We start from the raw sequence: 12,502 nt of genomic DNA, 5'->3' as shown, positions 1-12,502 counted from the left end.
TCTCAGCTGTAAAATGGGGAAACCACCGAGCTCAAGTTGGGTTCTCTGGGATGTGGATTCTGAAGTGGGGCTGTGTGCAGAAGATATACTGGAGAAGAGCACAGGTGAGAAGTGAAGGGCGGAAGCAGATGGAGACTCTGATCTGCGTCACCACCACCTGCCCGTTGGGGAGCGTGGGAGCCCAGGTTGCCGGTTGGAGGTGGTGGCACTGGGTTGAAAGGGCTGGGTCCTGGCACCCTCTTGCTCAGTCACGGCTCTCAGCCTGGGGGAGCCTGACCTGACAAAGCCAGCCCCTGCCAGCCAGCCTTGCTCTTGGCATCACCGGGCCTCCGTTGAACGGGGTCTGCCCTGCTGTGCTAATTGTGAGGAAGTGAGGACATACATAGAAATTGCTGGAAAAGAAACCAGCACCGGCCGGGCGCGGGGCTCACGCCTGCAACCCCAGCACTCTGGGAGGCCGAGGCGGGCAGATCACGAGGTCAGGAGGTGGAGACCAGCCTGGCCAACATGGCGAAACCCCGTCTCTACTAAAAATACAGAAAATTAGCCGGATGTAGTGGCACGTACCTGTAGTCCCAGCTACTAGGGAGGCTGAGGCAGGAGAATCCCTTGAACCTAGGAGGCGGAAGTTGCAGTGAGTCAAGATCGCGCCAGTGCACTCCTGCCTGGACGACAAAGCTAGACTCTGTCTCAATTAAAAAAAAAAATTACAAGCTGTCTCTGTAAATGTTTTGGGACCAAAGGAGACTTCATGTCTGTCTGGCTGTCCTAGATAGGGAGGATGGCCCCCCCTACAGTGATCCGTTAGCTTTTGTTGAGCATGCGTGTGCCCTGGATTGTGGCAGCAGACACAGAAGAAAATCTACTTGTTTTTGAGAAAGTGCTGCCTGAAGCCTCCCCTGCCAGCTGTGGGTAGATGAGATGATCAGAGCTGTGCTGTTAAGTAGAAATGGAGTATCATTCATACTCATAGGTCTAAATATGCTGGCATCCTCATTGAAAAAAAGTAGAAAGAAGCAAATGAAGTTAATAATATATTTTTATTTAGTTCAGTATATCTAAAATATCACTGTCACGTAATCAATAGAAAAATGGCCGGTTGTGGTGGCTCATGCCTGTAATCCCAGCACTTTAGGAGGCCAAGGTGGCTGAATCACTTGAGGTCAGGAGTTCGAGACCAGCCCGACCAACATGGTGAGACCCCGTCTCTACTAAAAATACAAGAATTAGCCGGGCGTGGTGGTGCGTGCCTGTAATCCCAGCTGCTTGGGAGGCTGAGGCAGGAGAATTGCTTGAACCTGGTAGGCGGAGGTTGCGGTGAGCCAGGATTAAGCCAGTGCACTCTAGCCTGGGTGACAGAGCAAGACTCCATCTCAGAAAAGGCAAAAAAGCAAAAAAACCACATACTGAGTTATTTTATACCAAGTCTTTGGAGTCTGGTGTGTATGTCACACTTAGGGTGAGCCTCTCTTTGGACTGGCTGTCTCAGTGGCTCACTGACTGACCACATGTGGCATGAGGCCACTGCGTGAGCACTGCTGACTTAGACCAGCCCTTCTGCAGAAAACGATTGATTGTTCTATTGATTTAGTAATTGGTTGAGACAAGATCTTGCCGTGTTGACTGGGCTGTCCAGTGCAGTGCAGTGATCCCCACTCACTGCGGTTCAACCCCCTGGGCTCAAGCCGTCCTCCCACCTTAGCGTCTCAGGTAGCTGGGACCACCGGCACTCACCACCATGCCCGGCTAACATTTAAAAAGTTGTGTAGAGATGGGGTCTTGCCTGTGTTACCTAGGCTGGACTCAAGTGATTATGGACTCAAGTGATTGACCCGCCTCGGCCTCCCAAAGTGCTGGGATTACAGGTGTGAGCCACTGCGCCCAGCCCCTAGGAGACATTTTTGGTTGTCGTAACTAGGTGGGTCCACTTGTGGGTGGAAGCGGGAGGCTCTTAAACACCCCAAGTGCATAGAGTGGCCCCACAGCAGAGGCTTCGGCTAAGGTGTCAGTAGCCAGGGCTGAGGTGCCTTGTCTAGAGGGCTCAGAGTCAAAGCCTAGAGACCCCTTTCCATGCTAAGATGAAGCCCTTACCCAAGGAATACCCTTTAGGGCAGAGTGAAGTGGCAGCAAGTCAGTCCTGTTCCTGACTTGCTGCTGGGCTTCCTGGCATGGGGCACTCTACACAACCCCAAAATGTGGGGAAAGTTACAACCAGGGAAAGAATCCAACACAAGTACCTTTTAAGAATGCAGCTAAAAATACCTGCTGAAGACAGAAATGGAAAGAATTTCCTAGCAAAAGGCCTGGGCTAAAGGAAATTGCAAAGGAAATAATCCCAGATTAAAGTGTGGAGACGTGGAAGAGATGGGCAGGAAGCAGGAGGGATGAGGGTCACTCCCCAAGGTGACAGAGTGCAGATGGGCAGGAAGCAGGAGAGGTGAGGGTCACTCCCCAGGTGACAGAGTGCAGATGGGCAGGAAGAGGGAGAGGTGAGTGTCACTCCCCAAGGTGACAGTGTGCAGATGGGCAGGAAGCGGGAGAGGTGAGTGTCACTCTCCAGGTGACAGAGTGCAGATGGGCAGGAAGAGGGAGAGGTGAGTGTCACTCCCCAAGGTGACAGTGTGCAGATGGGCAGGAAGCGGGAGAGGTGAGTGTCACTCCCCAGGTGACAGTGTGCAGATGGGCAGGAAGCGGGAGAGGTGAGTGTCACTCCCCAGGTGACAGAGTGCAGATGGGCAGGAAGCGGGAGAGGTGAGTGTCACTCCCCAGGTGACAGTGTGCAGATGGGCAGGAAGCGGGAGAGGTGAGTGTCACTCCCCAGGTGACAGTGTGCAGATGGGCAGGAAGCGGGAGAGGTGAGTGTCACTCCCCAGGTGACAGTGTGCAGATGGGCAGGAAGCGGGAGAGGTGAGGGTCACTCCCCAGGTGACAGTGTGCAGATGGGCAGGAAGCGGGAGAGGTGAGGGTCACTCCCCAGGTGACAGTGTGCAGATGGGCAGGAAGCGGGAGAGGTGAGTGTCACTCCCCAGGTGACAGTGTGCAGATGGGCAGGAAGCGGGAGAGGTGAGGGTCACTCCCCAAGGTGACAGTGTGCAGATGGGCAGGAAGCGGGAGAGGTGAGGGTCACTCCCCAGGTGACAGTGTGCAGATGGGCAGGAAGCGGGAGAGGTGAGGGTCACTCCCCAGGTGACAGTGTGCAGATGGGCAGGAAGCGGGAGAGGTGAGGGTCACTCCCCAAGGTGACAGTGTGCAGATGGGCAGGAAGCGGGAGAGGTGAGGGTCACTCCCCAGGTGACAGTGTGCAGATGGGCAGGAAGCAGGAGAGGTGAGGGTCACTCCCCAGGTGACAGTGTGGAGATGGGCAGGAAGCGGGAGAGGTGAGGGTCACTCCCCAGGTGACAGTGTGCAGATGGGCAGGAAGCGGGAGAGGTGAGGGTCACTCCCCAGGTGACAGTGTGCAGATGGGCAGGAAGCGGGAGAGGTGAGGGTCACTCCCCAGGTGACAGTGTGCAGATGGGCAGGAAGCGGGAGAGGTGAGTGTCACTCCCAGTATGTGAGTCTAGTAGTCACGTCTGTCTGTGGAGTTTCTTCAGTAGTACTGTGAGCTTCAGAGAGTTGAGTCTGTATGTAGTTGCCGTTAAGAAAACTGTAGACCCAGATGGCTTCCCTGAGATTTTGATCCTTTAATGAGTGGTGTTCTGCGTGGCCATCTGTTGTGTGACCTGAGGTGTGTGGACTGAAGGTTTCATGCCTGTCCCCACTCCTGTGAAAGGGGGTCTCCCCTCTGGGTTCTTTCTCCCTCCGCTATCTCAAGGATGTGCTTTGTGTGGTGTGGGCCAGGAGCATGGCGAGCAGGCCCTGCCAGGTCTGCTGGTGTCTTCCTCCTGCCGACTCACAGGCAGGTCTTCAGTGCTGTGTGCACCTGCCGTGCTCGAGGGAGCCCGGGGGGGTCACTGGGATGTTCCAGGTGTGCCCTCTGTCTCGAAACAACCGTTGGGTTACCGTACTCTACAGAGACATGGTCGTTTCTTTTTTTCTTTTTTAAAGAGACAGGGTCTTGTTCTGTTGCCCAGGCTGGAGTGCTGTGGCATGATTCTAATTCACTGCAGCCTCGAACTCCTGAGCTCAAGTGATCCTCCTGCCTCAACCTCCTGAGTGGCTAGGACTACATGTGTGCACCACCACGCCTGGAAAATTTTAAAGCCTTTGGTGGAGACGGTGTCTCGCCGTTTCCCAGGCTGGTCAAGAATTCATGGCCTCAGGTGAACTTGCCCACCTTGAGTGAACTCTCCGAAAATGGTGGGATTACAGGAGTGAGCCACCGTACCTGGCTGGTAAATTCTTCTTAGTGATCATCTTCAGGAGTTTCCCAGGTAGCGCACATTAATGTGCAAAATAGGCCAGGCACGGTGGTTCATGCCTATAATCCTAGCACCGTGGGAGGCTCAGGCAGGCAGATCACTTAAGCTCAGGAGTTCAAGACGAGCCTGGGCAACGTGGTGAAACCCTGCCTCTACTAAAAGCACGAAAAGTTAGCCGTGTGTGGTTGCACATGCTGGTGGTCCCAGCTGCTTAGGAGGCTGAGGTGGGAGGATCACTTGTGCCTAGGAGATCGCGGCTGCAGTGAGCCGTGGTCACACCACTGCACCCCAGCTTGGGTGGCAGAACGAGACCTTGTCTCAAGACAGAATTTTTTTTCTTTTTCACTTGGGTAGCCTGTTTTTCATTTTACTGTTAGTTTGCTTGATTATCAGTTCCTTGATGTAATTGGCAGGAGCTGATCGAGCAGCTGCCTTGTCCCACACACTTGTTGGAGCTGGTGTGCACTGGTGAGGAGGTGGAAGGAGCCCCACCCTGCCCCTGAGGATGTGAGCCCTGTGCAGGCTCTGGGGGCTGGAGAGTGTGGAGCCAGCAGTGCCTCTGACCAGATGGCTGGTGACCAGTCAGGGTGTCTCTTCCCAATTTGCAGGTCAAGAGAATGCCTGAAGGCTCTGGTTCCTGACTCATGCTCCGGTTTATCTTATTCTGCTTGATATTTTGTTATTAAAAAATACCAGGGCCGGGCGTGGTGGCTCAAGCCTGTAATCCCAGCACTTTGGGAGGCCGAGGCGGGTGGATCACAAGGTCAAGACATCGAGACCATCCTGGTCAACATGGTGAAACCCCGTCTCTACTAAAAATACAAAAAATTAGCTGGGCATGGTGGCGCGTGCCTGTAATCCCAGCTACTCAGGAGGCTGAGGCAGGAGAATTGTCTGAACCTGGGAGGCGGAGGTTGCCGTGAGCTGAGATTGCGCCATTGCACTCCAGCCTGGGTAACTCCGAAACTCCATCTCAAAAAAAAAAAAAAAAAAAATACCAGGTTTCAGGCTGGGCACAGTGGCTCACACCTGTAATCCCAGCACTCTGGGAGGTCAAGGCAGGCGGATCACCTGAGGTCAGGAGTTTGAGAGCAGCCTGGCCAACATGGTGAAACCCTGTCTCTACCAAAAATATAAAAATTAACCGGGCATGGTGGTGGGTGCCTGTAGTCCCAGCTACTTGGGAGGCTGAGGCAGGAGAATCGCTTGAACCTGGGAGATGGAGGTTGCAGTGAGCTGAGATTGCATCACTGCACTCTAGCCTGATTGACAGAGCAAGACTGTCTCAAAAAAAAAAAAAAAAGCAGCCAGCAGGTTTTAGTCCTTCTGAGGTGGGTATTTTGTCACATGTTAGCATCTGTGAAGTCCGTGTGCATCTGATGAGTCGGCGAAAGATGGTGCTCACGAACCTGTGTTGTGACCTTGCGTTGCCCTAGACACCTGAAGCTCCGTGTGTGGTGTGCTGTTTCATTTTTATAACCTGCTGAGGAAGTTGGGCTCAGAGAGGTTAAGGAGTGTGTCTGAGACCACAAGACAGGCAAGTGGCTGCACCTTTCAGGCTGGAGCCCTTCCTTAATTGTGGTATTTTAGGGTTTAGGATGAGGCTTCCCAGCCGTTCTCTTCTCTGATCTGCACAAACCAGGGAGGCAGGCACTCCTGTTACCCTCAGCTCAACGTTTTGAAATCACTAGAGTAAAGAAGTAATCCTAGCCCAGGACTGAAACTAGCGTTTTGAAGGCTCTATGAGTCTGGGTCCTTTCAGGAGAGGTGGACTTCACAGTGGCTTGAAGAGGGAGGTTTTTCATAAAGAATTGCTGCGCTCTGATAGAATGACTCTAAGAAGGAACTGTGTATGGCCCCCGGGGGCGGAAGAGAGTCCCCTCTTGAGAGCTGGAGCTGGACTTGCTTGGAGCAAAGGGAAACCCAGTCCGCCGAAGAGCAGGGAAGTTTGCTGGCGCGGGCAGGCCAAGTGCCGGCCCTCCAAGGGCTGTGGAGCGGGACCCTCCCATCCTTAGCTAGTCGCATGGGGGCTGCAGAGGGAATCTGAGTGCTGGTGTGGTCAAGGAGCCCTCTGGGCACCACAGTCACGTCGAAAGGCTCATGGGAAGGTTGTGGCCAGGCCGAGGCTGTGAGGTCACGTGCGGACCACAGGGCTTCACCTGTGGCCTCATGGCCTCACACCCTCTGATACTGCTCCAGCCTTTATCCGCCCGTGTCCTCCCAATGCCTTCTGCTGAGAAAGTGTGACTGAGAGAGGTGCAGAGGCTCCGTCCAGAGGCGGAGTGTGCAGTGGAAGGGCGCGTGTGGCGTGGGAAGGCAATGGCTCGTACCTGGCACCACGGCACTTTGTCTGGGTGGTGAATTTTGGAGTCAGAGATTGGGTCTGAATCCCTGTGGTTCACCTGGCGGATCTGTGTGGGCCATCAGACCTGCCCCTCACATGCCCTCTGTGCCCAGGTGACACATGCCAGACGCATCCAGGTACCTGTCGTGGGAGCTGGCGGGCTCGTCTGCCCCCCCGCCCCCACCGAGGCGGGCAAGGGTGTGGAACGAGCATCGCTGCTTGTTTGCTGCGGCCCCGGGATAGGCCAGGAACGCGCATACCGCCACGTGAGCAGCGTACGGTCCGGTGGGCTCAGCCTCTGAAGGTGGGCCTGTTTCCCAGCAGCCGGGAGCTCTGGAGCAGCGCCTGGCCTGGGGTCCTGCGGGAGCAGAGGCCGGTCGGTTCTTCTGGGAGAGAGCCCCATCTGCGTCTGCGTCTGTGTCTGTGTCCCGCAGAACTCAGCCCAGTCGGGCTGTCGGTCCTCTCCCCTGTCAGGTGTTTGTTCCTTTGAGAGATGCTTTGAGTGAGTGACAGGGAGCAGGCCGGAGGTAGGAGGAGGTCAGGCAGTATTTTGGGCTGTGGTTGTCCATGGCGGCTTCCAGCACGTGATGGAATCTGGGCTGGGAGGAGACATGGTGCTGGGCTTCCCAGTGGAGGGGCTCTGTTGCGAAGCCCGTGCTCAGCTGTGTGTGCCCCCTCTCACAGGCCGGGCACTGAGACACGTGTGCCCTCTCTCACAGGCCGGGCACTGAGACTCGTGTGTCCCCTCTCACAGGCCGGGCACTGAGACACGTGTGTCCCCTCTCACAGGCCGGGCACTGAGACACGTGTGCCCCCTCTCACAGGCCGGGCACTGAGACTCGTGTGTCCTCTCTCACAGGCCGGGCACTGAGACACGTGTGCCCCCTCTCACAGGCCGGGCACTGAGACACGTGTGCCCCCTCTCACAGGCCGGGCACTGAGACACGTGTGCCCTCTCTCACAGGCCGGGCACTGAGACACGTGTGCCCCCTCTCACAGGCCGGGCACTGAGACACGTGTGCCCCCTCTCACAGGCCGGGCACTGAGACACGTGTGCCCCCTCTCACAGGCCGGGCACTGAGACTCGTGTGCCCCCTCTCACAGGCCGGGCACTGAGACACGTGTGCCCCCTCTCACAGGCCGGGCACTGAGACTCGTGTGCCCCCTCTCACAGGCCGGGCACTGAGACACGTGTGCCCCCTCTCACAGGCCGGGCACTGAGACTCGTGTGTCCCCTCTCACAGGCCGGGCACTGAGACACGTGTGCCCCCTCTCACAGGCCGGGCACTGAGACTCGTGTGTCCTCTCTCACAGGCCGGGCACTGAGACACGTGTGCCCCCTCTCACAGGCCGGGCACTGAGACTCGTGTGTCCTCTCTCACAGGCCGGGCACTGAGACACGTGTGCCCCCTCTCGCAGGCCGGGCACTGAGACTCGTGTGCCCCCTCTCGCAGGCCGGGCACTGAGACTCGTGTGTCCTCTCTCGCAGGCCGGGCACTGAGACTCGTGTGTCCTCTCTCGCAGGCCGGGCACTGAGACACGTGTGTCCTCTCTCGCAGGCCGGGCACTGAGACTCGTGTGTCCTCTCTCGCAGGCCGGGCACTGAGACACGTGTGCCCCCTCTCGCAGGCCGGGCACTGAGACTCGTGTGCCCCCTCTCGCAGGCCGGGCACTGAGACACGTGTGCCCCCTCTCGCAGGCCGGGCACTGAGACACGTGTGCCCCCTCTCGCAGGCCGGGCACTGAGACTCGTGTGCCCCCTCTCGCAGGCCGGGCACTGAGACTCGTGTGCCCCCTCTCGCAGGCCGGGCACTGAGACACGTGTGCCCCCTCTCGCAGGCCGGGCACTGAGACTCGTGTGCCCCCTCTCGCAGGCCGGGCACTGAGACACGTGTGCCCCCTCTCGCAGGCCGGGCACTGAGACTCGTGTGCCCCCTCTCGCAGGCCGGGCACTGAGACACGTGTGCCCCCTCTCGCAGGCCGGGCACTGAGACTCGTGTGTCCTCTCTCGCAGGCCGGGCACTGAGACACGTGTGCCCCCTCTCGCAGGCCGGGCACTGAGACACGTGTGCCCCCTCTCGCAGGCCGGGCACTGAGACTCGTGTGCCCCCTCTCGCAGGCCGGGCACTGAGACTCGTGTGCCCCCTCTCGCAGGCCGGGCACTGAGACACGTGTGCCCCCTCTCGCAGGCCGGGCACTGAGACACGTGTGCCCCCTCTCGCAGGCCGGGCACTGAGACTCGTGTGCCCCCTCTCGCAGGCCGGGCACTGAGACTCGTGTGCCCCCTCTCGCAGGCCGGGCACTGAGACACGTGTGCCCCCTCTCGCAGGCCGGGCACTGAGACACGTGTGCCCCCTCTCGCAGGCCGGGCACTGAGACTCGTGTGTCCTCTCTCGCAGGCCGGGCACTGAGACACGTGTGCCCCCTCTCGCAGGCCGGGCACTGAGACACGTGTGCCCCCTCTCGCAGGCCGGGCACTGAGACTCGTGTGTCCCCTCTCGCAGGCCGGGCACTGAGACTCGTGGTGTGCCCTCTCTCACAGGCCGGGCACTGAGACTCGTGTGCCCTCTCTCACAGGCCGGGCACTGAGACACGTGTGCCCTCTCTCACAGGCCGAGCACTGAGACTCGTGTGCCCTCTCTCACAGGCCGGGCACTGAGACTCGTGTGCCCTCTCTCACAGGCCGGGCACTGAGACTCGTGTGCCCTCTCTAACAGGCCGGGCACTGAGACACGTGTGCTCTCTCTCACAGGCTGGGCACTGAGAATGCATGTGCCCTCTCTGATAGGCCGGGCACTGAGAACGTGTGTGCTGGGACCCCTTGGGCACAGCCAGCAGATAAGTGGGCCAGTAGGGAGGGAGTTTGGAACCAGGTCGGGTCTGCTGCTGACAAGGAGGGGTTTCTCATGAGCCCCTCAGAGTGCAGCATCCCCCTGACCGGCTGACTGGCGAGACACCATTCCCCGGGGAACCTGGCCCGTCTGTACTCTGCCCAGCCTGAGAAGCTGGCCAGCGTTTGTCCACGGAGGTGTGAGTGCCCAGCCCTTCACAAGAAGGGGGCAGAGCGGCCAGCATAGCTGGGCTGTCTTCTAGCCTGTGTCCCTCCATGCTGGGGCAGCAGTCTCTGTGGAGGCCCAGCCTGCACGAGGCTGCCTTTACCGCTGCCCTGCTGAAGCCTGGCTCTGAGGGGCCCTGCCTACCTCTCCCACACCTCTGGGATAGGAACTCCTGGCAGTGCAGTGCAGAGCAGCCTTTTGTATTTTTTGTTTTTTTGTTTTTTTGAGATGGAGTCTCCCTCACGTTGCCCAGGCTGCAGTGCACTGGTGTGATCTTAGCTCACTGCAACCTCCACCTCCTGGTTCCAGTGATTCTCTTGCGTCAGCCTCTCAAGTAGCTAGGATTACAGGTGCCCTCCACCATGCCCAGCCATTTTTTTATGTTTTTAGTAGAAATGGGGTTTTACCATCTTAGCCAGGCTGGTCTTGAACTCCTGACCATAGGTGATCCTCCCGCCTCGGCCTCCCAAAGTGCCAGGATTACTGGTGTGAACCACCATGCCCAGGGAATGGCCCCTTTTTTAAGGGTGGGTTTTATATTTTGCCGTTTTATATTCTGCCACTTACATGTTTTGAACCTGTCTTGTGGTGATCCCTTGTGAGGCGCTCAGACGAGCGGTGATGAGGCAGAGGAAACAAGCCCCAGGGACTGTGGTGCCTGCTTGCTTTCGTGACTAGCTGATTTGCTCTAGAATGGCTGGGAAGTGGCAGATAATTTACACTGTTCATCTGCCTAAATCAAGAAACTGACTTCAAAGACTAGCTTGATGGTTGAAGGTGGGGTTTGCAAGCTCCATCGCGGCAGGGCCCTCTGTGGGATTTTGGCTGGTTGGAGTGAGGGCCGGCTGGACTGCACCTGGCCAGGGTTGTCCACGGAGGGCAGAGCTCTTGTTGACAGGTGTTCTGGTGCCTGTTTTTAAAACGGAAATGGAAAACCTGGATTCTGGCGTGTACCACGAGTTTAAAAACGCGCTTCATGCTCAGCAGTGCCTGCAGCTGCACCTGCCTGGCCCGGCTGCCCCTCTGCTGGAGGCTGGTCCATGCTACCTGCCTTACTGCTGCCCAGCTCTCTGTTCTTCCCTGCCTCTGTCCCTGGAATAAAACCTTTTCCCCACCTTTTCCATAGGTGACAAGGCTCTTGATGGCTATAGTAAAAAGAAGTACGTTTGCAAGTTGCTCTTCATCTTTCTCCTTGGTCATGACATTGACTTTGGACACATGGAGGCTGTCAACCTGCTGAGTTCAAACAGATACACGGAAAAGCAGATTGTGAGTATTGCCCGGCAGGACCGAGGCCCTGTGCCCCCTTAGGGTCGCTGCCTTCTTTTCTACCTTTTCACATCTGACACGAGCCTCGTGGGTCTCCTGCAGATGGAGATGCGTGCCCAGCCTATGTTAGCACCTGCTGCTGACACCCTGGGGCCCCCTTTCCCGCCCAGTCTGGGTGCTCTTCAGGAAGCCTGATGCCCTGACAGCGTTCCTCCATGTGGTTCTCCTGATGAGGTGGCCAGGCCTTCGCTTCCTGCTTTCTTTACAACCCCACTTCGTGAGTCTCAGGACTTCCCAGTTGGTCTGGAGAGTGCTGCACGCGGCCCAGTGTTTGATGTGGCTGGTGCCCGGGGGTCTGGTTCCTGTCGGCATCTGGCTCATGGCCTCCTGGTCAGCTGTGCCCTGCAGGAACACTGCCGTGGCAGCGTCACAGTCCAGGGAGCCTTGGTTCTACCGGAACAGACGCTTGTCGAGTCCCGAGCGGCGCGGCTGCTGCAGCAGCACCCTGGATGCCTGGGTGGTGCCAGGATCTGCTGCAGGCTTTGGGGTCCGCTACATGTTTTGAGCGTGTCCTGCCGCGATCCCCTGATCACGGGCGTCGCTGCTTGTCGCCTGACTCCGAGCGCAGGCGGACTCGCAGGGTCACGTGCATTTTGTTCTCCGTCTTCTCGGAGCAGGGCTACCTCTTCATCTCCGTGCTGGTGAACTCCAACAGCGAGCTGATCCGCCTCATCAACAACGCCATCAAGAACGACCTGGCCAGCCGCAACCCCACCTTCATGGGCCTGGCCCTACACTGCGTCGCCAGCGTGGGCAGCCGGGAGATGGCCGAGGCCTTCGCCGGGGAGATCCCCAGGGTCCTGGTGGCCGGGTATGTGCGGGCTCCCGCGTGAAATACGCCAGCTCCACGGCTGCTAGGCCGAGAAGCTGTCACTCTCCCCATCTTGTGTCATGGGAGATGAGAGGTAGCCTAAGGTCAGATCCAGAATTACAAGTTTAGGCTGGGCACGGTGGCTCACGCCTCTAATCTCAGCACCGTGGGAGGCCAAGGTGGGAGAATTGCTTGAGCCCAGGAGTTCAAGGCCAGCCTGGGCAACATAGGGAGACCCCATCTCTACAAACAATTTTAAAAAATTAGCCAGGTGTGGTGGCGTGCTCTTGTGGTCCCAGCTACTCAGTAGGCTGAGGCAGGAGGTTGCTGGACGCCAGGGAGTCAAGGCTGCAGTGAGCCGTGTTCATGCCACTGCACTCCAGCCTGGGCGACAGCGAGACCCTGTCTCCAAAACAGAAAGAGAATTAGTGCAACCAGACTTTCCCTTCCCAATACCACTGAGATTCAAAAAACAGATCAAAGAAGAACACCCAAACCCTGCCAGCCACAGCCAAACTGAGGAGGGGCTTCAGCCCCACAGGTCGCCGGGTGGAGCAGTGTGTCTCAGGGCAGCTCCTCCTCATACTCTTTCCAGAGGGCT

The 12,502-nt window shown here is 57.7% G+C and overlaps 1 protein-coding gene across 2 annotated transcripts in view; it reads left to right on the top strand.

Moving 5' to 3' along the window:
• Positions 1-12,502, top strand: part of AP2A2 (adaptor related protein complex 2 subunit alpha 2) — a 78,467-nt gene that overhangs the window by 34,007 nt on the left and 31,958 nt on the right. For both annotated transcript variants that reach the window (XM_074401886.1, XM_074401885.1), the window contains exons 3-4: positions 10,888-11,030; positions 11,708-11,901. In XM_074401886.1, the coding sequence (XP_074257987.1) occupies positions 10,888-11,030; positions 11,708-11,901 (337 nt within the window). The remainder of the gene's footprint in view (positions 1-10,887; positions 11,031-11,707; positions 11,902-12,502) is intronic.

The sequence above is a fragment of the Saimiri boliviensis genome, chromosome 6, assembly GCF_048565385.1.
Source record: "Saimiri boliviensis isolate mSaiBol1 chromosome 6, mSaiBol1.pri, whole genome shotgun sequence".
In the NCBI taxonomy this organism is placed as follows: Eukaryota; Metazoa; Chordata; class Mammalia; order Primates; family Cebidae; genus Saimiri; species Saimiri boliviensis.
Note: the sequence above shows the minus strand (reverse complement) of the source record. Positions and strands in the feature narration are given on the sequence as shown.